Below are 26,531 nucleotides of genomic sequence, written 5' to 3'. Positions count from 1 at the left end.
ACCCTGCCCCAACTACCCTCTGGCTTCCATGACGAATCCAACTTGCCAACTCGCTATGGATCCAATGCAATTTGATCTTCTGGACCAGCCTACCGTGAGGGACCTTGTCAAATGGTTTTAGTAAAGTCCACGTAGGCAGCATCCACCACTTTATACCTTGCCCTCATCCATCATCTTCATTACTTCCTCAAAAAACTCAATCAAGTTTGCGAGTCAAGACCTCCCCTGCATAAAGCCATGCTGACTATACCCAATAAGTCCATTGTTCTCCAAACACAAGTAAATCCTGTCTCTAAGAATCTTCTCCATTAATTTCCTGACTTATCTCTGTTGCTGTTTTTGAACAATGGCACAACATTGGCTACTCTTCAATCCTCTGGGATCTCACCTGTGGCTAAAGATGATACAAAGATCTCTGTCAAGGCCCCAGAAATCTCCTGTCTTGCATTCTTCAGTACCCTGGAATAGATCCCATCAGATCTTGGTGACTTATCTACCTTAGTGTTTTTCAAGACACCCAACACATCCTCCAGATCCCAGAAGATCATGCACTGTTAATATGGTAACAGTTAATTCTACAGCAGAAACTTGCGTGCTGCTGAAATGTTTAAGAATGAATTTCTAAATTTCTCTCTCCAGGTTTAGCATAATATTCCTACTTGCCAATTTTATCCTTCAAAATTTGCGTTTTTTTTTTTAAGAAGAATGGATTTGCAAACCTGTGGTACAACCTTTAGTGATTAATGTATTTGTCGTCCAAAATCCCATTATTCATCTACCCCACCTAGACTCACCCTTCTAAGTAATTGTGTTTTGATCCAAATCGGTAAAGTAAATTGTTAACTATGGTGGTGCCTGCACTGGTGGAACATCACTTTTGACCTTCTGATGCCTTTACTTCTAATATCTGCTTTGCTACTTGAAACCAACTCGCGATCCATTCTGATACTTAATTTGCAAAACTCAATCATTAACCTATAAGGACATCTCATTGCTAGTCATTTTGAAAATTGCAAAGCATTACATTCATTGCATTACCGTTATCTATTCTGTTAGCTTCTTCAACAATTCAATAAGATCAGTCAAGCAAGATTTTTCCTTTGAAATTAGTTCATATATTTTTTATTTTATTGATGTCCTTTTATTCCATTATTTTTCCTACAACCATGTTGGTCTTCTGATCTATAATTTCTTGAGCACTTTCTGCTTGCTTTTTAAATATAAAAACTATATTAGCTATCTGCTTTTTTCCTTTTCCTGTTTCAAATAAAATATTAAATATTAGAGTAATGTCTCTGCCATCTCTTCCCTAGATTCTTTTGAAATGCTTAGAAGCAGAAGATGTAGTTTTAACTCTTCATGAGTAGTGTTAAACAACATTTTCATATCGTTGCTAAAACCAAGTCTATTCTTTCCCATACTGGTTTCTGAAGATTAATATTTGTTCTTTGAGATTCAATTTCAATAGCTTGCCGATGAAGTACTTTTGACAAAATAAATGTTTAAACTGTTCATGGCAGTAGTGTTCTGTTCGTTGTCTTTTTATTCTGTGAATGGGTGCCTACACATACTACAAATTTGGAAGAAATTTAAAATTGTGCCTAAAACTGATGTTAAATGACAGAGTGGTCACTATGCATTCTAGTCTTTGCTGGCCTGAAGCCTCATTCAAATTGGATTTCTCACCTCACTGCTGCTCTTCTTATTTTAGTACTTGTGTACTTTTAGTAATCCACACCTAAAGGCACCTGAAAGATAACTGCACTCTCACAGATAAACCTTCTAAACTGAGGCAAAAAATCAATCAGCATCCAGCCGATATGTGTTAATTTGGATAACAATGCAACCAAGTATTTTATCAATATTTAAGTGAGTGCATATTCATCTGTACAGCATATACACCTTGCTTTAATGACTGTTGATTTTTTTTAAAGCAATTGCTCTCCAACTGAAAGTTTGTGATTGAGTGAGATAAAATATCAAAATTAGTTTTCCTTTTAGTTGAAAACTCAGCTGCAACATTGTAATTCAACGCTGATGACAGCAAATATAGAACCTATAAATACACAATATAAAAACAATATGCTGTGAAATGCTGGAAACTGAAATAAAAACAGGAAACACCCTGCAGGTCTGGCAACATTTGTGGATTGAGAAAAAACAATTTAGCATTTCATCAGGACTTTGATTAAAGGTCGTCAACCTGAAGCTTTAGCTCTTTCTCCCTCTAAGTGATGCAGACTGACCTGCTGAGCATTTCTAGCATATTGTTTTATAAGCTATAAGTATTCAAACTGTTTTGAAAAAGTGAGTTTGAGTAATCAAAGGTTGATAGGGCTGTAGGATTGCTTAAGAGCTATTACTTGAGAGACTTGTCATTTTGAATGAATATAAGTTGATTATAGTCAGCTATCAACAATGTAAGTAAATGTCAGTTTTGGCACAGTGCATTACAAATCTTTGTTCAGAAATATTGTTTTATTTATTAATAAACAAGCTTATCTCTGCAGATAAAGTACAGATTTACGATATTTTGATCTCCGCTTTCGTACTGAAGCTTACCATATTGCTGAATTGCATTTCTGCATTGCACTGTCCTGAATCGGCCTTCTAGGTAATCTTTTAGAAGACTTATCTAATCTATAAAAGTTGGCAGTTGTGTTCACCTTTTAGGAGGCATGTGATTCAATTAATATACAAGAACCAAATTTGATTAAGCAGTACAAAACTAATTTCAAAGTTCACAAGCTAAATGACAAATATGTAAAAGATTCATTTTAGAATAACATTTCCAGAAAGACACCATAGTCTCACTGTCACAATGTGCAATGCCTTTTGACTAATTCGAAAATTAACATCTCAACTCTTTTAACAACCTCCCCCCATCCCCAACATCACCACCACCACCACCACCGCCGCCGCCGCCCATAGTATTCTGGCAATAATCCTGAAGACTGTGATCCAGAATATGCTGTGCCCCTAGCCAATACAGTTCTAATACAGCTATAATGCCACTATGTGGAAAACTGCTGGTTATGTCCTCTACAGAAAAGCAGAACAAATCCAACTAAATTGCCATCCCACCAGTTTAACTGTCAGCCTTCAGTAAAGTGATGGAGGGGTCATCAACAGTGCTATCAAGCAGCATAGCAATAACCTGCTCACTAATGTCCAGTTTGGGTTCCACCAGAGCCAATCAATTGACCTCATTGCAGCTACAGATCATGGCAAATTAAGGTCCATGAAGTGATATTAAATTGGAGTTATTATACCACTTGCATTATAGAAAAATTCGAATAGTTTCTTAGAGCTCTTCCTACTTGGCTTTAATACATTAAAATGTGTGAAGCAGTTGCATGTCTGGTTTGACAGTTATTGTTAAACTGTAACTTTGACAATGTGAATACAGTTGTAGATGTAGATGTGTTTGTAGAAATGCTAAGGCATAGTTGATGGCTTTAAATGGTGAGAAGGTCAGTTTATTTACTACAAGGTTCGTGAATCATTGTGGACTCTATATAGCTAAAATATTCAAGAATAACAAAACTAAACATTAACTAACTGTTAGATTATGAGGTATCTACACCACTCTGAAAAAACAATGATTTAGCATGTAAAAAGTTGTTAAGAAAGTAACTCAATGCAGACATGTCAAAGTGAAATGTATTTATTTTACTGTTAGGTGGTTTTGATTGGCCTCATTGCTTGGATCTTTGAGTATATGAGTTGACGTCATGTTGATGTTGTACAGGAAGTTGGTGAGGCCTCCTCTAGAGTACGATGATCACCCTCCCATAGGAAGGATATTTTTGAAGAGGGTTCAGAAAAGATTTAATAAGATGTTGCTGGGTTTGACTAGGCTGGGATTTTTCACTGGAGTGTAGAAGGTTGAGGGCTGACCTTTATTAGAGGTTTATAAAATCATGAGGGACACAGATAAGGTGAATCTTTTCCCTAGAGTGGGGGAGTTCAAAATAAGGAGGCATATTTTTAAAGTGAGAGGAGAAAGATTTTAAAAAAGGACATATGGAGCAACTATTTTACACAGACTAGTTCGTATGTGAAATGAACTGCCAGAGGAAGTGGTAGATGCAGGTACAGTTACAACATTCAAAAGACATTTGGATAAGCGCATGAAAAGGAAAGATTTGGAGACAAACACAGACAAGTGGGACTAGTTTGATTTGGGAATAGGTCGGCAGACCAGTTGGACCGAAAGAGCTGTTTCCATGCTGTATGACTCTATGATATCTTCATAGAATGCAGTCTGAAATTGATTAAACTTTCCATTGTTTAACAAATACATCATTCGATCGTTGCTGGCCTGCAGAATTAAAATGTATCAGACTTAGACAAGTGGTTGTGCTAATTTTACTGATAAAAGGTTAAATTTTCTTTGAATTCATTCTCAAAATCCTATTGAAAACATCATTAATTTTTTTGTTCATTTCCGGGATGAGGGTATTGCTGGGTAGGACAGCATTTATTGCCCATCCCAGAGAGCAGTTAAGATTCAACTACATTGCTATGGGTCTGGAGTCAGTCCAGATCAGGTAAGGATGGCAGTCCCCTACCCTAAGGGGCATTTGTGAACTAGGTGGGATTTTCCGAAACTTGACAATGGTTTCATGGTTATCTCTCAATTCCAGAATTTTATGGAATTCAAATTCCACCAGAACATTACTTGGGTCTGCGGATTAACAGGCTGGTGATAATACCACTAGGCCATCGCCTCCCCACGTCAGCATCAAAATATTTTTCCTTATGCAGCATCAACTACACACTGTGGCCTTCTCTTAATGATCAGTGCAACAATTAATTTCTCTGAAATGTCTCATGTTAGTATTGAGATATTGATGACCTCTTGTCACATTTCGCACCAAGAAGTGGTCTTTCCCCAATCTCTCAAATCAAAACTGTTCATAAATTTAATAACCTGTATTAAATCTCATCTTACCTCATTGTGCTTCAGTGAAATTGAACCAGAAATATAGAAAGAGAATATATTTTTAAACGAACAGGCCCACAAAAATTGGCAACTACATAAAACTTTAACAGGTCCAAAGTACCAACATGATTTATAAACCCAAGTTTCTCAGCCTAATGGAACTTTGCTAGTATCCCTTATTTTCTGGGTAAAAATGTACACAGCAGGAACACACACAGATTGGCCAGAGATAAACTGCTTCTAGTGTTGAAGAAGTTGCACTGTAATAATCATAATACTGGAATAAAGTTCACTCATTTGAGCTTTATTACCTCCACGTTTGTCAGCATTCTTTTTTAATTTTATTCCTCTGTCTCCGTCTGTTCCTTCTTACTACTTGTTATCTAGTTATTGTTCCCTTACACACCCTCTGCCACCTGCACCCAATGATTATTTAATCAGTTAGTCTCTCCATGATGTTTTGATTGCCACTAGTTATTGTTCTCATTGATCTCACCAAGGCATTCAACCAGATGAGCAGCAATTGGTCTATTCAAGTTTTTGGAGTAGTGAATTGCCATTTGAAGCTGCTAGATGTGATCTTCTCTTTCCATGTTTGGAGGTCTGCAGTGAGATCAAATAGATTTAGGTTCAGGTTCTGGTACTGACACTCTTTAGCATATTTTTCTCTTTGCTGCTGTTATGTGGCTTCAGATCCACTATAGAGGATAACTACTTACATACCAGAACTGAGAAAAAGTTGTTCAGCCTTGCTCAGCTGAGATCAAGGAAAACAGAGCACTAAATCCTTAACTTAGAGTTGATCTGTGCAGACAATGCAGCACTAGCATAGAAACAAAAAATAGACGCAGAAGTAGGCCATTGGGTCCTGCGAGCCTGCACCATCATTCAATATAATCATGGGCTGATCATGTGACCTTCTCTTAACAATCAATGCAACAATAAATTTCTCCTAAATGTCTCATGTTATTATTGACATATTGATAACCACTTGTCACATTTCGCACCCAGAGGAAGTGGTCTTTCCCGGTGTGTCCAAAACTGCACACACTACTCCAGGTGTGGCCTCACCAAGGCCCTGTATAACTGCAGCAAGCCATCCCTACTCAAATCCTCTTGCTATGAAGGCCAGCATGCCATTCACTTTCCTCATCACCTGCTGCACCTGCATGCCAACCCTCAGGGACTGTTTACCCAGATCTCATTGCACCTCACCCCTTTCATAAACTGCCACTGTTCAGATAACAATCTGCCTTTCTGTTTTTGCAACCAAAGTAGATAACCTCACATTTATTCACATTATATTGCATTTGTCAAGTATTTGCCCACTCAGCCAACCTGAGCAAGTCACCCGGCAGCCTCTTCGCATCCTCCTCACAGCGCACACTACCACCCAACTTCGTGTCATTTGCAAATTTGGAGTTATTGCATTCAATCCCTGCATAGAAATCGTTAATGTATATTGTGAACATCTGGAGTCCCAGTACAACCCTATGGCACCCCACTCTTCACTGTTTGTCACTCTGAAAAGGACATGTTTATTCTAACTCTCTGCTTCCTGTCTGCCAACCAGTTCTCTAGTAATGTCAATACATTACTCTGATACCATGAGCTTTAATATTCCTTACTAATTTCTTGTGTGGAACCTTGTCAAAAGCAATTCTTATCAATGAATGTCTTCAACAAACACCCTCTGTTGCCTATAATGGAATCAATTAGACGATCAGCATCAGGAAGACACATTTTATGGTGGAAGATGTTACCACACTGCTAGCTATCAGTAATGACAATGTGACATTGGAGGTTTTTAATAATTCTACATACCCAGGCCTCACACTCACCAGCGGTCTGGACATGGCTGATGTTGAGGTCAGGGATGAGTGTGTGAATACTCTACAGAATGGTAATTAAAGGAGGAAGTTTTGGATATCCTAAATTGCATTAAGGTAGACAAGTCCCCAGGGCCAGATGGGATCTATCCCAGGTTACTGCGAGACGCATGGGACGAAATTGTTGGGGCATTAGCAGATATCTTCACATCCTCCTTGACCACAAGTGAGGTTCCAGAGGACTGGAGATTAGCCAGTGTTGTTCCCTTGTTTAAAAAAAGAAGCAGGGTTAATCCAGGAAATTATAGGCCGGTGAGTCTGACATCTGTGGTGGGGACGCTCTTGGAGAAGATACTGAGGGACAGAATATTTGCACATTTGGAAGAAAATGGACTAGTTAGCGACAGGCAGCATAGCTTTGTACGGGGAAGGTCATGTCTCACCAACCTGATCGAATTTTTTGAAGAGTTGACAAAGATAATTGATGAGGGAAGACCTGTGGATATACTTCATGTGGACTTTAGTAAGGCATTTGAGAAAGTCCCACATTGGTAGATTAGTACAAAAACTAAAATCATATGGGATTTGGGGTGGGCTGGCAAGATGCTGACAACACTGGCTTGGTCATAGAAGACAGAGGGTAGCAGTGGAAGGGTGTTTTTCAGAATGGAGACTGGTAACTAGTGGTGTTCCACAGGGATTGGTCTTAGGTCATCTGTTGTTTGTAGTATATATAAATGATCTGGAGGAAAATGTGGGTGGTCTGATTAGTAAGTTTGCAGATGACATGAAGCTTGGTGGAGTTGCTGATAGTGCCGACGATTGTGAAAGGATACAACAGGATATAGATTAGTGACTTGGGCACAGAAACGGTAGATGGAGTTTAATCCAGACAAATGCGAGGCGATGCATTTTGGAGGATCAAATTTAGGTGTGAATTACACTACAAATGGCAGAACCCTTAGGAACATTAACATACAGACGGATCTGGGCATGCAGGTCCACATTTCCCTAAAAGTGGCAACACAGATGACCAAAGTGATTAAGAAGGCATATGGCATGCTTGCCTTCATCGGCCATGGCATGGAGTACAAGAGTTGGCAAACTATGTTGCAGCTATATAAAACCTTTGTCAGGCCGCATTTGGAGTATTGTGTGCAGTTTTGGTCACCACATTACCAGAAGGACATGGAAGCTTTGGAGAGAGTGCAGAGAAGGTTCACCAGGAAGTTGCCCGGTCTTAAGAGCATTGGCTATGAGGAAAGTTTAAGAAGGCTAGGATTGTTTTCACTGGAAAGACGGTAGCTGATAGAGGTCTACAAAATAGGGTGGATAGTCAGAAGCTTTTTGCCAGGGTTGAAGTTTCAATTACAAGGGGGCACAGGTTCAAGATGAGAGGGCAAAATTTTAAGAGATAACACCGTGTGTAGCTGGAGGAACAGAGCAGGCCAGACAGCATCAGAGGAACAGGAAAGTTGATGTTTCGGTTCAGGACCGTTCTTCAGAAGGGTCCCGAAACGTCAGCTTTCCTGCTCCTCTGATGCTGCCTGGCCTGCTGTGTTACCTCAGACTCCAGCATCAGCAGTTCTTACTATCGCTGGAAAAAGTTTAAGGGAGATGTGCAAGGAAGGTTTTTCACGTAGAGAGTGGTAGGAACCTGGAATGCACTGCCAGAGGAGGTGGTCGAAGCGGGCACTTTGGCAACATTTAAGAGGCATCAGGATGGTTACACGAATGGGGAGGGAATAGAGGAATATGGACCAAATAAGGGCAGGAGGTTTGTTTTTCAGTTTAGTCAGGACATGATGATTGGCACAGGCTTGGAGAGCCGAAGGGCCAGTGCTTGTGCCATACTTCTCTTTTGTTCTTTTGTTCTATTTGTTGCTGAAATCAGCACCTGTAATGAAAAAAACTACAGCTATCACATCTATGTTAGGTAAACAAGTGTAGAACAACAGCAATCTGATTTACGTTTAAATTCAGAGTGTAGCAAGCCTTTGTCCTCATCATTCTCCTCCACAGTGATGGGAACTGAACAATATGTTAGGCAGGAGAAAAGGCTAAACAGTGTCCACCTTCACTGATTTAGACTTTTCTTCAGTATCTCTTGGCAGGCTATGGTCATCTCAGAGGTGCTGGAGTAGACTAATCCTGTTAGCAGACACTGAACGCTAAGCCAACAATGTTTAAGCTGGTGCAGCCACATTCAAAATATGGATGATGGCTGTTTACCCAAAGACAGTGAACTGCCCACTAGGTTAGGACCTCCTGGGCTTCAACACATCTATCACATGCACCATAAGATGTAGTCCATTGAGTCTGTTCCACCATTCAATGAGATCACGGATGATCTGGTAATCTTAAACTCCATTTTTGTACCTTTTCTCTATAACCCTTGATTCTCTTAATGTATCTGTCGCAGTGTTGAATATACTGAACCCATCCCTGCTTTAAAGAATTCTACAGATTCGCTACCTCCGAGTGAAGAAATGTTTGTTTTAAATGGGAGATCCCTTATTCAGGATTATGTCCTCTGTTAGTAGATTCTGCCATGAGGGGAAGCAACTTTTCTGTATCTAAACGCTCAAGTCCTCTAGAAATCTTGTATGTTTCAATAGAGATGCCACTCAATCGTCTTAACTACAGTGTGTACAGAGTCAACCTGCTTGGTCTCTCCTCATAAGGCAATCCTTCCATACCAGAATCAAATTAGAGAACCTTTCCTGGACTGCCTTCAATGCCAGCATATCATTCTTTAGATAAGGGGACTAGCTATGGTCTGACTAGTGCCTTGTATAGTTTTAGCAAGACCTCCCTATTTTTATGCTCTATTTCCTTTGAAATAAGCGCCAGTGTTCCATTTGCGTTCCATTTTACCTGCTGAACTTAGCATGCTCGCTGTTTGTGATGGAGGCTTACAAGCGAGATATGAAAAGGGCAGACATTGGCAACTCAAAGCAGTCACCAATAGCCATTACCTCTGGAAGATGATTGGAATGGCTTTCAAAGAGGTAAGCAAAACAAAAGGCTCAGTTTGCCATGAGGAGGGACCAAAGAAAACAGAGGTCAGAAATTTGTGCATTTTCTCTGCTTACAAGTCATCCCCTGCAACAAAGACCGTTATGTCAGAATAGGGCATTTAAGTTATACCAAGTGATGCTTAAGCATTGACCACCACCACAAACCATTGCCATCTGACTCGGTAGGCTGTCAGTCTGCAAATATTATTGACTTGGTTTGCCCCAAACCTCCATGTTGCTCACTTACTGAGTGTATTTAATCAATGACTCCCTCCATGAATTGAACATTTCTGAACTTTCCTACAGGAATGGTATATATGATTAAAATAGATCTATACAAAACAAAACTGAAAAATTATGACTTTTTAAAATTTGAATGAAAATCATATTATCAGGTAGGTAAAATATAAACAAGATACATTTAAAGATCATTTATTTAATAAAATATCATTGAGTCATTAAGCTTAATGCTGAATCCTTTTTTAATTATGTAGATGAGTAGCTCCCTTTTTTTTGTACTTCTTTTCAGGCAACAAGACAGCAACATGCACTTCTTTACTTGATGTGAGATATTGTGATCATCAAAGCTGAATCTTAATTGGGATTCAGAATAACCATGTGAATGATTCAATTATTCACTTGTTTCATCTGATGAGTAAAAGCTCCCTGTTAGTGACAATCATAGTGTAGGTCATTCATTAATCACTTTTTTCTCCTCTCTCTCATGTTGCATGAAAACCTGTTTGGAAATTTTAGCAGTCTGTTATGCCTTTTGCATTTTAGGTAATCTCAGTAACATATCTCTATTTTAAATATGCTTTTTACCAAATATGAGAAGTGCACATTTCTAAATCTCAGAGAAAAGGACACTACCACTGCTTCACAAGAGTCCTGGTAATTCGGTGTATTTTTCTATTTGCTCCAGTGCAAAGTTGCCAAACTTCCTCGACTTCACCATCCCACCCCTTCCCGCAAACAAACAAGCCATCTGTCATAGTAGTTCACTGCTGTCAACTCACCAGCATTTTGTTAAAGAGAGCCTTCTTTTTCTCTGTATGGGCTCTAAATCCATTTATCTGCTTACTCCTTCTCTTCCTGTCTCCCACCATCCTGTCATCAGCATAAATACCACCTTATCCTAGCTGCTGTCAGTTCTGAAGAACGGTCACTGGACTTGATACTTTAAGTTTGATTTCTCTGTACAGTTGCTGCCAGACCTGCTCAGTTTCTGTGTTTGTGTAGTTGAAACACAAGATTCATTCATCCACCCAAATCCGCATTAAATTACCCTCCTACATGTTTCAGGGTAATATTGGAAAGCCATCTAACAATATAATATTTGCTGCCAGTGAATTCTTCAATCTGTTTTGCCATGCAAAATGCACTGTTTGATACAGCTCCAAATGCCTAAAAGTTGTAGACATGCTCGCTGAGCCGGTGTGTTTGGTTGCAGATGTTTCCACCCTGCTAGGTAGCATCGTCAGTGCACCTCCAGTGAAGCGTTGGTGTTCTGTCCCATTTGTTATTTATATGCCTCAGTTTGTTGAAGTGTTTGGTACCACTTCACGTTCTGTTTCTCAGTGGTTTGTACACAGGGTCTAATTCAATGTGTTTGTTGATGGATTTCCGTTAGAATACCAGTCCTCCAGGAATTCCCTGGCGTGTCTCTTATTGGCCAAACAGAGACATGCCAGGGAATTCCTGGTGGCCTGGAATTCTAACTGGAGCTCCATCAACAAACCCATTGAATTAGATCCTGTGTACAAACGACTGAGAAACAGAACCAGAAGTGGTACCAAACACCCCAACAAACTGAGACATATCAAGTGGGACAGAACACCAATACTTCACCCAGGCACACTGATGATGTTACCTAGCAGGGTGACAAAACATTTGTAACCAAACCCCTCAGCTTGGTGAGCATGTCTACAACCTCATCCACAGCCCAAGCTAAAAATCTTCTCAAACTTTAAATGCCTGAAAGAAACAAAGTTGACGTTTCAAGTCCAGTATGACTGTTCTTCAGAACAAAATGTATACTGGGGTTTGACATCTCTAATTCCTTATAAACACAATCGAGCACAAGGGTTACACTCCATAAGAACAGAAGGAAGCCACTGGGGTTTTGTTTTGTGTGCCCTCACTTTAGTAAGCCAATTCAAAACTGCTCCTGCTTCCCCACTCTCTCCCTGCAACCCAGAAACTTCATTTGCTTTCAATATTTATACAATATTCCTGTAAAAGATGCAGTAGTCTTTTCACCCACTTGTCATGGCAAAGCAGTTTGTGATTCAACTAGCCACATTATGGTTTAAACTGAGTTTAAGTCATCGTAAAAAGGACAATTTGATCTGTGAAGGAATGAGATGGATACGTGGGCATAGGAATGTTCTTTTAGTGGGTGACTTTAATCAACTAAGTATAAAATATTTTAGAACTTGTGTTGGAAGATATAATCATAACATTAAGAAGATTGTGAGAGGTCGTGCTTATCTTGACCTGTTATTTATTAACAACCTAAGTCGCAGGTCGATAGAGTGGTCAAGAAGGCATACGGCATGCTTTCATTCATTGGGTCATTTCTGAAGAAGGGTCTAGGCCTGAAACGTCAGCCTTCCTGCTCCTCTGGTGCTGCTTGGTCTGCTGTGTTCATCCAGCTCTACACCTTGTTATCTCAGATTCTCCAGCATCTGCAGTTCCTACTGTCTCTGGAAACAGATACATGCTTTTCCTGTATATAGAATCATAAAATGCTAAAAAGGAGGGCATTCAGCCTATCATACAAGTAGAAATAATTTTCACTCTCAATTCTAACCGTACCGGTCCAGAATGATTACTTCCTCAAGACTCCAGCTATTCACAATGAAAGATATGAACAACTTGTTCACCTCAAAGCAAGATATCATAAATAAAATCAATGGCTTTGATGTTAATTAGATGATAATTCTAGAAAAAACTAAAAGGAATCAACGTAAAACATTGCCCAGGGATGGATTGTATGGTCGAGACCTGAGAGAGACCAAGGTAGCATAAGAAACGCTGAATTGTTATGGAGGAGGTATGGGACACTAGAGGGACATCAGCAAATTAAGATCAAGCAAGTATGCTGCCCAAATTTCCAAAATGTGTGACAAAGCAAATATAAGCAATATAAACTTACTTGATGCTGCTCAAGTAGAGGTGGAGATGGTGGACTCCAGCTTCCTGCAATGGGATTCTTTGGTAATTATCTTACAATCTTGTAGAATTTGTAATATATATTCAATATAGTGTAGAAAGACATATATTAATGGATCATGAGAATTTGAAAAATGGAATTGTTTTGAGGTGACTTGGTTCAAAAAGAATGTGATTTCTTGTAAAAAAAAAATCCAGTTGAGGAGAACTCTGGGTTATTTGTTGTTTACTGGAAAAACAAATGATTTTGGAAAAGGAGACACCAAAGCTTTTAAGAAGAGACAAAAGATTTCTTTTATAACCTTATTGGCTGAAGAAACATACTTGAAGAGAAAGCCTAAGATCTGTGCTACCATCAATTTGAAATAGTTCCTGGACGTTTGTTTTTTGCTTTACCACAGACTTGGGAATTGTTGGCTATTGAGGAGGGAAAAGATGACACTTTCTCTTTCTCCCGTGAGTAAAAGATAACTCTAAAAGAAAATCAATAGAAGGGTTATCTTGGTGAAATATTTTTTGGGAAACAGAAAATCTTCCATAAATCAGTATCTCTGAATTCCTCATAAACTCTGAAATCCAGGAAACTCAATCAAACTGATCTAACGAAAGTGAGGACCTTACATCATTCAATAGCTAACAACTTGATCGCATCATCAGAAAGCCAAAAGATTTGTAGAAGTCTTCTCTAGTGTTTTACTTTGCGCTCTTGTACGTGGAATGAACTGCCTGAAAAAGTGGTAAATGCTGGTACAGTTCAACATTTAAGACATTTGTATAGGTACATGAATAGGAAAATTTTAGGGGGATAAGGCCAAGCGCAGGCAAATGGGACTAGTTTAGTTTGGGAAACTTGGTTGGCATGGACCAGTTGGACTGAACGGTCTGTTTCCATGCTGTATGACTCTATGTACCAGGGTGTTGTTTGTGTTTTTCATTTTTCTTCCCACCTATTGTACCTCTACAGAACTGTATTATCCTGTCTCTGACGACCATAGTACTCAAACACCAGAGAGAATTTCCTTCTCTATCATGTCTAAAGGTTTGACTTTCAATTGATAGATATTTTCTTAATTAGTCACACAACTGAGCTCTAATTTTCTTAGCTTCAAATAACCCATTTAACATTCTATACAAACACTTCTGCTCTGGCATTTTCAACTAAATATTAGGACATCCATTTCCTAACTTTTCTGAACTCACCTCTTTCTCTTGGAGAAACTGCATCATATATCTAACTTCAACCAGGACTTCTGTGAACTGAAACCCAAAGCTATGGGCTATTCCAATAAACAAAAAAAAAAATCCTGATGTTCTAACTAAAGCAAGCTGATGGTTTTCAATGTTTACTCTGTTTGCTTGTAAGATACTCAATGCAAACAAATCACCACCCTGGGTGCATTCCCTTATAGATTTTGATGAATGGCTGAAACCATCAAATTGTCTTCCACCTGGAGCTGACCAGGTTTCTAATCTCTGGGCTGCTTCTTTGACCAGCTACAGAGGCACGTAAGTGATCTGCTTACCAGATTGTGCTACCAAGTCTAAAGTAGAAAGAGAATGCAGTGAGGTGAAAGTCTGAGCTGAGAGAGGGTGTAGTTGAAAGCCTTGAGTGCATTTTCGGAGGGTTGAGTGGGTTCCTCCTTAGAGGTGGAGATTGAGTTCAGTGGCTCCAGTGCTGCTGTTTATTGTCGTAAGATGTGCATCCCACTCATATCTGCATGATAGAAGAGAAGTAATAAGTTGTGAAAAAGGGATATAATATTGTTCAGAATAACTGAGTTAGTACTATTGTTAATGGGAGAGCAGTACAGCACTTTGCAGCTCACTCAGTTGGCTGGACATGAAGGTTGTAACATTTTCACAGGTTGAGTCACCCTCTTCCCTAGCTGCTTTTCCTCAAAGAGAGTGAGAAGCTTAATATCTACCACGCCACTGCTGGTCTTCGATGTCTTCTCCCAATTATAAAAGATTCTTTTCCCCCCTGGAATGATACAAAGGGAGGGCTTGAATATAATGTTAGTAGATTGATAAGAATTCAGTGATACAGGTGGTGAGGTGTCCCTGAGTGACTAGATGCAGAAGTCAGGAAGGCTTCGTAGTTTGGAAAGGTGGGGAAGGTGAAAGGCGAAAGGCGTCGATGGACATGCTGTATGCAATATGAGTTGCAGTCCATGAGAGGTGTGTGCAGAGACAGAGTTAGTGGTAGTCTGTGAGTCAAGGTAACAAAGAGGTCATTAACCTTCTGGCACTATTGGGCAGTTTTATCCCAAGACATTGCACTGTCGTCCCCAGACTCAGCTGGCCTCATGACTTTGTTTATTGACCATTCTGTCAAGCGGGACTTCTAGGTCCCAAGAAACAGGCTGACAGCAGTGGAGCAGCCGAGCATGAAGGGCAGTCCTGGCTTGCAGTGTGTGATATGCTTGGATTCAAATGCGGTACTAGCAGCATAAAAATGTTGCAAAACCCAGCAGCAGCAAGGACGGCAGCTGGTCCTGCCATGCAGTTGCAAGAACTAGGCATGTGAAAGCTGCTTGCACAATTCAATGAGCTGAAGAGTAGAAGATTGTATGAGTAAAGCTGACAAGCAGAATCACACAGAAAATGACAGCTTGCCAAAAAAAAAAAAAAGGGCAAATGCAGCCCATTGATTCTGGATCAGTTCCTGCAGACTGAATGGTAGTAAATGTAACCTCTCAATTTTGAAAAGGAGGGAGAGAAAACGGGAATGACAGACCTGTTAACCTGTTGCAGCAGTAGGGAAGATATTATATTCTAAAGGATGTGATAACTGTGATAGCCAGACTTTAAGAAAATATTAGTCAGTCAACATGGATTCACTAAATAGTGTTTCACAAGCCTCAGTCTTTGAGATGTAACTAGTAAAGTATAAAGGGGGAAGCCAGTAAATGGCATTGGGATTTTCAGAAGCCTTTTGATAAAGTCCAGTGGCAGGTCAGTAAACAGACTTGGATTTTTTGCTTCTTGACATCCAGAATAAACTCTAATGGAATAGGGAAGGTGGGAGCAAAAGCCTGCAGAGATTACAAGATATTCAGATAGTAAAAATGAAGTATTGGGAAGTGTCCGAAAATGGCATCGAGGTTGGTCAGCCTGATCTATTGAATGGCAAAGCAGACTTGAAGAACCAAATGACCTGCTCCTATTTTCATGTGCTATCCTTCAAGGTAGGAATTGGCTTAGTTGTTTGTGGAATACAACAGCAAGGAAGACATTATTATTTGTGAAGAAATTATTACAGATCAATTTTTACATTGAGTGACAATGTTCATTAAGTTAAGCTATGCTGAAGAATGGAACAATATTTAATCTTCTGTATCTGGAGGACTATTAATATATTCTCTCAATTCAACTTAATCACCCTGCACATGGTGTCACCATGACCAAATTTATACTCAAATTTTTCATTTAGGTTCTTAATTCAAATTTTAAAACTTTGTCACCAGTACTTCCTATGACAAATTTTTTTTCTCTTTTCCCCTATTAATTATGCTGTAATTTAAATTCATTGCTAATGAGTAAAAGTGTAAGTAGTAAATATGATTTTTGTATCATCATTCTGCAGGAAATTGCTCGCCATCTACGACCTTGCAGTTTGCGTGCCCTTTTTGGAAAGAACAAAATTCAGAATGCTGTACATTGCACAGACCTCCCTGAAGATGGAGTGCTGGAGGTAAGCAAAAGTGTTAGTAAATAAATTAGCTCGTTGAAGAAACAGTACAGTATTTGGGGCAGGGGCAGTGTCCCTTCCTGTGGGCCAGGAAGCCTAGGATCAAGACCCATCTGCTCCAGTAATAACATCAGATATTTACCTTTAAAGCACTCCAGATGCTGCAGAGTCTCAGGAAGAATCTGTATTTCTACTTTTAGCCCATCTAGATGCATGAAAGTTAGTCTGCAATGACATGGCCACCTGCTGGTTCCTTTTGGGTTCAGGTGTGAAGCTGACATTTAGATCTCAATTAGAATCGACTGAGCTCCAGTTCTCATGATAATCAAATCACACAAAGTTATTGACTTCAAAGTATACATTGTGCATATTAAAACTCAAACTATTGATTTCAGGTGCAGTACTTTTTCAAGATCTTGGACAGTTGATAGACATGGCCTGAACAACAATCAAGTTCTTCAATTCAAGAAATAAATCTCAAGGATGTAGGTTCATGAGTTTTATTTTGTTGCTTTGAATCATGAGGAGTACTGTTCTCCCAACAAGTTTACAGATGTTACATTGCATTTGCATTTTACAACATGAACACCATCTTACTGCATTGGTTTAAAATAAAGATTATGATTTTACCAGTGACTTTGGTATCTTTTATACATTACACTTTGCAGAAAAATTTTACAACTGCATAAATATAAAATCTTCCATGAAAATGGTTAAAACATTCATAGACACCACCATGTGATGGCTCCAGCAAACAACTTTAATCACAATAGCTTGACAACCAGACCCAGATCTCAACACAGATTGAAGATTAAACAGACTTAGAAGGAAGTGTAATAAAACCCATCACCCTATGCTTAACATTGCCAAAAGAAAATGCAATTTCTCCTCCCTCCCCCTACACAATTCAGAGTGCGGTATGTTCATACACATGGGCATAACAAGTAAAATCAAGTACCATGGCAATTTTCAGAGTATTTACAACTTGGAAAGCAAAGCTTGCTTTAAAACTGCAACATGGTTTGAAGGACCAGTGAATGCACTACAGTACTGTACACTCAAACTCACACAAGGCACAAGGCAGCAATATCTAAAGGGACAGAAACAATGACTGCTACAAGTTAGTGGAATTATAATTTACAGTAATGGGCATACCCATGGCTCAAGTAGTATCATTTACAGTAGAATAAATATGTACTACTATTGCTTTTATGTTACATACCTAAGTAAATGCAGAAAGCTAGTGTAAAGCATATAGATTAAGTGTAGGTCCCATATGTATGACAGTTTGTTCAAGACTAAATTTGAAATAAAGGGGCAAGTTCTATTTTGCAGTTATCAGCTCTTGACCTCAATTTTTACTTCAAAACGTCCCCGAAAGCGGTCCTTGTCACTATATTTAATATTTTCACCGAACACTTTACACTCAATGCGCAGTTCCATATTGTGCGAGATGTTGTGGAACTGAATAGCAACTAAGGGCTGGAGGTATTTTGGCTGCAGACGCTTGCCATAGTATGGGTAGTACTGCAAAGGAAAGCCAGCGTATCCTGCCATACCAAAGTATTCCACAGATCCAATTTTCTCTCTCTCTTCTTCTTTCTAAAAGAACAAAAAAAGGAAGGTTAATCACATTTCCTACAACCCAACTAAAAAAGTTGAACATGGGTAAGGTAGAATACAAGCAAGAACTGGAGTTCATTGATGGGAAATATGGTCACACTGTAAGTAACAAAAATATAACCTGAGACAAGAGTGCAGATGGTTATTCTCCTTTGTCCCGTCTTCCTGACAAAGTCAGCAACTTTAGGGAAAAAAAGCCATTTATTCCCATTCATCTGCCAGTAGTCAAGTTAACCTTCAGTCAACTGATTAAGATCCTTGGTACAGTCATTATTTGACAATGAAACGTACTACCCTAATTAAAGCTTTAAGATATAGTCATTGGCAAAGTGATTTATTATTTGTTAACTGTAAGCTTTTGAAACCTACTGACTGCACTTCATTTCCTGATAGAAATCAATATGCTATATTATTACCCACAAAAAGATCCGTTGTTCCAGAGAGACTAATTACAGCTTTCAACAACTCCCTGCTTTGCTTCAAGTTAGCTTAACAGTACCCTTGCAGTACTTGCAACCTTGCATATGTTGAACAGATCCCTAGAACATTACACCATTACAAAATATCCAGATTTGGAGTTTGTGGAATTCTTCACACAAGTGACTGTTCCAAGATACTCACTGCAGTATCCATCAGCCACTCTAACATGTCACTTATTTGTTGTTTTGTATAATTTCAAGGAAACAAAATGAGAGATTAGGATGATTAGTCTATGGACTACTTTTGACAAGACTGGCTCCTAATTTTGTGGCACTCCTTTTTGTGTGCAACTTCTACAGACTATGCTAATGGAAGTCCTATTGGTAAAGGAGCAAGAGAACCTCAAAGCAGAAATGCTGAATATTGCTAGTTTATGTAAAATGTCACCTAACAAAATGGAAGGCTTTTTGCATCCTCCTGCAATACAGATGTACAAAGTACAAACAAAATGAAGATGTAATCCATTAAAATCAAGATCACCAATCATGACTTAAACATGCATTTACAATTTTTAATAGTGCAAACATACAGAAAGCAGGAATTCATACAAGGAGGCCAAATACTCTGGGGGTTTCCATCAGCTAGAAACTGAACCAGACCAGCCACACAAATGGAGCAGCTACAAAAAGCAGCTCAGAGGCTAGTGGTTTTGCAACTAATAACTCACCTGTCTCCCAAGTGTCTGTCCATTTGCAATGCACAAGTCAGGAGGTGTTGGACTACTCCCCACTTGCCTGGATGAATGAAGGTCCAACAAGTCAACACCATTTAGGACAATGAAACCTACCAAATCAGCATCCACACCTTAAACATTCACTCCCTTCAGACAGCAACAGGGTGTTCCATTTCACAGGATGCACTGTAACAACTCAACAAGGCTCCTTCGATTGAAACCTTCCAAACCTCTAAAACTTAGGTGGTCATGGCCAGATGAATGGGAACACCACCACCTGCAGGTTCCTCTCCAAATCTCAAACACCATCCTGACAAACTAGATTACTGCTCCTTCATTGTGCATAGGTCAAAATGCTAGTCAAAAGCTTTAACACCACTATGGGTGTCTCTACACCAAGGACTCCTGCCTCTAATTGTCCTGCTAGCTAAACAGGATTTTGTAGAGGTGGTGCCAGGGATCAGAGCTCAATTCCATCCTTAGGCAACTGTGTGGAGTTTACACATTCTCCCTGTCTGCGTGGGTTTCTGCTGGGTGCTCTGGTTTCCTCCCAGGGTCCAAAGATATGCTTGTTAGATGGAATAGATATGCGAAATTGCCCAGTGTTTAGGGGTGTGTAGGTTAGATGCATGAGCCATGGAGAATGCAGGGAAAAGGTAGGGGTGATGGTTCTGGCTGGGAGAGTTGGTATGAACTAGGGATTCTCTGTAATTCTTTGGTCTCTTGCTGCTGTGATTAAACTTTAATTCTGAGATCATCCAAGAGGACTGGCAACTATATTGGAAAGATTAATTATTGAACAGACTTCTGCAGCACTATGATAGAATTATTAAATATTGAGTTCTGAGGAAGGGTCACCAGACCTGAAACGTTAACTGTTTTTTCCTTCACAGATGCTGCCAGAACTGCTGTGCTTTTCCAGCAACTTTGTTTTTGTTCCTGATTTACAGCATCCACAATTCTTTCATTTTTTATTAAATATTGATGTTTCCTAGTCAAGAGGAAGAAAGAAGCTTACTTCAGTTTGAGGAAGCAAGGATCGGACAGAGCCAGGAAGAAACTGAAGAATGGACTTAGGAGAGCTAGAAGGGGGCATGAAAAAGCCTTGGCAGGTAGGATTAAGGAAAACCCCAAGGCGTTCTATACTTAGGTGAAGAACAAGAGGATGGCCAGAGCGAAGGTAGAGCTGATCAGGGATAGTGGAGGGAACTTGTGCCTGGAGTCAGGAGGTAGGGGAGTCCTTAATGAATACTTTGCTTCAATATTCATGAGTGAGAGGGACCTTGTCGTTTGTGAGGACTGTGTGAAACAGGCTGATATGCTCAAACAGGTTGTTGTTAGGAAGGAGAATGTGCTAGAAATTTTGAAAAACATGAGGATCGATAAGTCCCCTGGGCCAGACAGGATATACCCAAGGTTTCTACGGGAAATAAGGGAAGACACTGCTGTGCCTTTGGCAATGATCTTTGCGTCCTCACTGTCCGCTGGAGCAGTACCAGATGATTGGTGGGTGGCAAAGGTTATTCCCTTGTTCAAGAAAGGGAATAGGGATAACTCTGGGAATTACAGACCAGTCAGTCTTTCTTCTGTGGTGGGCAAATTATTGGAGAGGATTCTGAGAAATAGTATTTTGATTATTTGGAAAAGCATAATTTGATTAGAGATAGTCAGCATGGCTTTGAGGGGGGCAGGTCATGCCTCAAGCCTTACTGAATTCTTTGAGGATGTGACAAAACACATTGATGAAGGTAGAGCAGTGGATGTGGTGTAAATGGATTTTAGCAAGGCATTTGATTAGGTTCCCCATGGTAGGCTCATTCAGAAAGTAAGGAGGCATGGTATTCAGGGAAATTTGGCTGTCTGGATACAGAATTGGCTGTCCAATAGGAGACAGAGGGTGGCAGTAGATGGAAAGTATTCAGCCTGGAGCTCAGTGACTAGTGGTGTTCCACAGGGATTGGTCTCTGGGACCTCTGCTCTGATCTTTATAAATGACTTGGATGAGGAAGTGGATTGGTGGGTTAGTAAGTTTGTCAATGACACGAAGGTTGGAGGAGTTGTGGATTGTGTGGAAGGCTGTGGTAGGTTGCAACGGGACATTGACAGGATGCAGAGCTGGGCAAAGAAGTGGCAGATGGAATTCAACCCAGAAAAAAAGTGTGAAGTGATTCATTTTGGAAGGTCGAATTTGAATGCTGAATACAGGGTTAATGGCAGGAAGAGAGGGATCTTGGGGTCCACATCCATAGATCCCTCAAAGTTGCCACCCAAGTTGAGAGGGTTATTAAGGCAGCGTATGGTGTGTTGGCTTTCATTGGCAGGGGGATTAAGACTAAGAGCCACCACATTATGCTGCAGCTCTATAAAACCCTGGTTAGACCACACTTGGAATACTGTGTTCAGTTCTGGTTCCCTCATTGTAGGAAGGATGTGGAAGCTTTAGGGAGGGTGCAGAGGAGATTTACCAAGATGAGGCCTGGACTGGAGGGCAGGTCTTATGAGGAAAGGTTGAGGGAGCTAGGGCTTTTCTCACTGAAGCGAAGGAGGATGAGAGGTGATTTGATACAGGTGTACAAGATGAGAGGAATGGAGTGGATAGCCAGAGACTTTTTTCCCAGGGTGGAATTGACTATTACGGGGTGGGGGGGCATAATTTTAAGGCGATTGGAGGAAGGTATAGGAGAGATGTCAGAGGTAGGTTCTTTACACAGAGAGCAGTGGGCGCGTGGAATGCACTGCCAGCAGTGGTAGCGGAGTCAGATACATTAGGGACATTTAAGCAACTCTTGGATAGGCACATGGAGGATAGTAAAATGAAGGTTATGCAGGTTATTTTGATCTTAGAGTAGGATAATCAGTCAGCACAACTGCCTGTTGTGGGCCTGTACTGTGCTGTCATGTTCTACATTCTAATAAAACTACTTCAAAGGGAATGTCAGCTGAAATACAGAATGATAAAATGGAATGAATACTAATCATAATTACCAAAGACATCCATAGACGTTCACTCTTCCTATAAAATTGAAAGAGAATGGGAAGCTATTATCCTCATCCTGCTTCAAAACAAATCTCTTACCTTTGCTGTACAATGAATTGGAAGAACAAATGGATTATAATTTGCCTGCACCTCTTCAGGAAGATCAGTGTTATTCTTTGGAGGCTAAAAGAAAAGAAATCAACAACCAGTGAAACCCACAATTATTTAGAAAATTAAAATTTTATGTTCCTCCAAAAATGTAGCACAGTAAGTGTGCAGCACAAATTAAATCAGTGGTCAGGTGCTATGACACACCCCTTAAGCAGGTGGGACTTGAACCAAGGCTTTCTGGCTCAGAGGTAGGAACACTACCATAAAAGTCCCAAAAACAAAACCGGTACACTTATAGAAAATCAAAAGGATGAATATTGCTATAAAAATAATGGTGCACTATTAATGCATGAAATTGTTAACAAACAAATTGCCCACCAAGTCAGTGGGCTGAGATACACTAACAAATCTCCAAAACATCATTGATTTACTCTACATATTGCAACATTGTTTAGAACCAGCTGAAATTGCACATTAATTGCCTATCTTCAGAGGAAGAAAGAATGAGTAACAATTGCTGGCCTTGTCACTGATACTCACCTCAAAAACATCAAAGGTACAAGCACCTTTAACAATAGTTAACAACGCCAATCAACATCCCTGGTTTAAAGAGAAACTATTCAATTGCAATCCTGCATGTAACTAAATTGAGATTTTAAAGTCTTTTAGAATAAATCGTAAGTGTAGATTCCCTCTATCCAAATCTTTTGTTCCTCTATTTCTTTCTGCATGCAATTCACCTCTGTTTTTCCACAATCTTTAAAGCTCAATTGAAGAGGTAGACTGACATTTCAATTATTCACCTAGGGCTCATATGGCCTTGTTACATTACAAGCCAAACATCCAGAAGATAATTAAGCTGGGGTACAGGAAAAAGTAGTTGAATATTTATCATCAGATGCACCATTCTAGCAAGATCTGCATTGACATAGCAGTAATAAAAATAAACTCTTTCAATAACAAGGGGCTAAGTAAAAGTGTTAGCAATATCTTTTACACTACTGAACTGCATCCTCAATTTAGTTTATTGTATCACCAAATCAGACTGTGTTGTCAACGGTGCTAAGCAAAAAGGTTTTAAAACCCTAAAGTCCAACCATGATTTGCTGGTTACCACAAATATGGAATCCTGTTCTAACTGACTGTTGTAGTGCTCGTTTCTTTGAAATGCTGAGAATCCAGCCAAATTTATATCTTACCCAAACATTTAGTGGCTTTCAGGCTCTTTCATTCTTTAGTTAGAATTATTTCATTTCAAGCTCAAATATCATTTTAAACTTTAACATAGTCTCACCTTGGGATAGAAGTTAATAATTCTGTTGAGCTTTGCTATAATGCAGGGTTTGCCTTCTGCATAGCCATAATTAGGATCATCCAGTCCAGAACAATTCTTAAGCCATTTGCGGTAAAATGGGCATACTTTCTTCTGTCCATCTGATGCATCTAATGGGCCTCTAACAACATAGTCTGCTGGAGATGCTAAAGTACAGGTTATTAGATTGTAGTAACAGTACTGAATTTCAATATCAAAATTCAAAACAACCCAAGCATTTTACTAAGGTAAACAAAACATTTCACTTGAGGATATATTATAAAAGGCATCACTAAAGTTGTGGCTAAGAATACAGGTGTTAGCTTTATGGACTTCCAGAGGGCATCTGATAAAGTTCCCTAAGAGGCTCAAGGAATTGAAAGCATATTATTGACCTGGTTAGAAACTTGGCTGAATGGCAGTACCCAAAGAACAGAAATAATGGGAAGGTATCAAGTACTGAACATAGAACAGTACAGCACAGTACAGGCCCTTCAGCCCACGATGTTGTGCCGAATTTTTACCCTAATCCTAAGGTCTATCTAACCTCCACCCCTACCTTTTGCTATCATCCATATGCCTATCTAATAGCCGCTTAAATGCCCCTAATGAGGCCGACTCCACTACCCTCTCTGGCAAAGCATTCCACGCCCCTACCACTCTGAGTAAAGAACCTACCTCTGACATCTCCCCTGTATCTACCTCCACTCACTTTAAAACTATGCCCCCTCGTAATAGCTACCTCCACCCTAGAAAAGAGTCTCTGGCTGTCCACTCTATCTATACCGCTGATCATTTTATACACCTCTATCAAGTCACCTCTCATCCTTCGTCGTTCTAAAGAGAAAAGCCCTAGCTCTCTCAACCTTTCCTCGTAAGGCCTTCCCTCCATTCCAGGCAACATCCTGGTAAATCTCCTCTGCACCTTTTCCAACGCCTCCAAATCTTTCCTGTAATGAGGCAACCAGAACTGGACACGATGCTCCAGATGTGGCCGAACCAGGCTTTTGTATAGCTGGAGCACAACTTCACAGCTCTTGAACTCGATCCCTCTATTAATGAAAGCTAACACACCATACGCCTTCTCAACAACTCTATCCACCTGGGTGGCAGCTTTTAGGGAACTGTGAACATGAACCCCAAGATCCCTCTGCTCCTCCACACTGCCAAGAATCTTTCCGTTAACCCGGTATTCTGCTTTCAAGTTTGTCCTTCCAACATGAATCACCTCAATTTTCAGGGTTAAACTCCATCGCCACTTCTCAAGTATTAATAATGAATTATGGAACAGAAAACCAAATTCAAATTTTCTCCTGACATACAGTTGGCCTTGTTAGCAATGTAGACGGAATAAGGACATTAAGGAGGAAAAGGATGGATTAAACTAAATGTGACCAATGTGAGATCATCTACTTTGGCTTAAAAAGCCCTGAACCCACCTAGGACAATGGGGGTCCCAAAATGACTTTGTTGTCTAGGTATATTGATCTAGATTTTTGAAAATGTACAATGCGAATAGAATATTTAGAGAACTAGGATACAATAGTAAAACTCATGTTTCAATTATGCAAAACCCTGGTTGGACGGAGTACAGTGAGCTGCTGCAGACACTACTAAAAATGAATATATTAATCTTGGATTGAGTGCAATGCAGGTTTACTGGAATGACCTCTGGCTTCCAAGGTTAAATTATGACAAGATATCACAAACTAGGGTTATTTTCCATGGAATTTAAAAGAAATGGGGTTCATTTGATAGAAATTTAAAGAATAGACAGAATAAGTACAGAAGCTCTTCCTGTTGGTTGGAGTTTGGGACCTGGAAATATAGTTTAAGAATTAGGCCATGACCCTTCAGGTGTGATATCTAAAACAGTGCCACACACAAGATACTCTCTTCTGAAAATATGAGACCAACATAGATAAGTGTGGTTAGGTCTCAAGTTATTTATGATCTCAATGGTGCAACAAGTTTTGAGGGCCTAAAAAGGTATTAAGTGGTATTCTGAATCCAATTTGTATTTAAATCTTCTTCCAAACACATACAGCTGCATACAAATATCACTACAACTGTGTCCTCTTTTCAGAGTTTACTTCAGTATTCGCTGAAGAAAGATTCAGAAAGGACTTGTTTATTGATCCCTTAAAGTTTCAAGGTCAATATTGTAACTATTTCAATGATGGTAGAAAAGAAAGAATGATGAACAATCCACAGCAAGAATAATTAACTGAGGGAGAATCTGTAGCAACAGGCTGTATGAACAATGGGCTACCTTACAGAAGGTATGGTTCAGACACATTCAAGCTATTCCCTCAAGAGGTAGGTAGGGAAAACAAGACCAGAACTCCTGGGCGAAAGACAGATACAGATTAAGATAATGAAAACATAATGATGTCAGGTAGGAAAGACAACCAAGAGTCAGGCTGAATATAGAAGAGAGGTGGAAAAAAAAAGCAAAGTGGGGTTATGAAAACGAACTAACAGCTAACCAAAAGAGAGAATCCCAATGTTTTTACTAACATAGCCAATAGGGATTTGAAAAGTAGGGCTGATTTGGGACTGAAAAAGGGGATTTACACAATCAGGGAGCATGGCTAGAAGTATATTAAATACCTTGGATAACAAGGTGTAGAGCTGGATGAACACAGCAGGAAAGCTGATGTTTTGGATTTCTTCTTCAGAAATGGGGG

General features: G+C 39.7%; 2 protein-coding genes across 2 annotated transcripts in view; one reads left to right on the top strand and one right to left on the bottom strand.

Moving 5' to 3' along the window:
• Positions 1 to 17,294, top strand: part of LOC109932516 (nucleoside diphosphate kinase 7) — a 118,038-nt gene extending 100,744 nt beyond the window's left edge. Inside the window, exons 7-8 of the mRNA XM_020531669.2 lie at positions 16,561 to 16,668; positions 17,061 to 17,294. Coding sequence (XP_020387258.2) covers positions 16,561 to 16,668; positions 17,061 to 17,093 — 141 coding nt within the window. The 3' untranslated portion in view covers positions 17,094 to 17,294. The remainder of the gene's footprint in view (positions 1 to 16,560; positions 16,669 to 17,060) is intronic.
• Positions 17,152 to 26,531, bottom strand: part of LOC109932517 (sodium/potassium-transporting ATPase subunit beta-1) — a 23,147-nt gene continuing 13,767 nt past the window's right edge. The window contains exons 4-6 of the mRNA XM_020531670.2: positions 23,824 to 24,008; positions 22,518 to 22,601; positions 17,152 to 18,267 (exon numbers count right to left, since the gene is read on the bottom strand). Of these exons, the coding sequence (XP_020387259.1) occupies positions 18,004 to 18,267; positions 22,518 to 22,601; positions 23,824 to 24,008 (533 nt within the window). The 3' untranslated portion in view covers positions 17,152 to 18,003. The remainder of the gene's footprint in view (positions 18,268 to 22,517; positions 22,602 to 23,823; positions 24,009 to 26,531) is intronic.

Source organism: Rhincodon typus, chromosome 11 (assembly GCF_021869965.1).
Source record: "Rhincodon typus isolate 14 chromosome 11, sRhiTyp1.1, whole genome shotgun sequence".
Classification (NCBI taxonomy): Eukaryota; Metazoa; Chordata; class Chondrichthyes; order Orectolobiformes; family Rhincodontidae; genus Rhincodon; species Rhincodon typus.
Note: the sequence above shows the minus strand (reverse complement) of the source record. Positions and strands in the feature narration are given on the sequence as shown.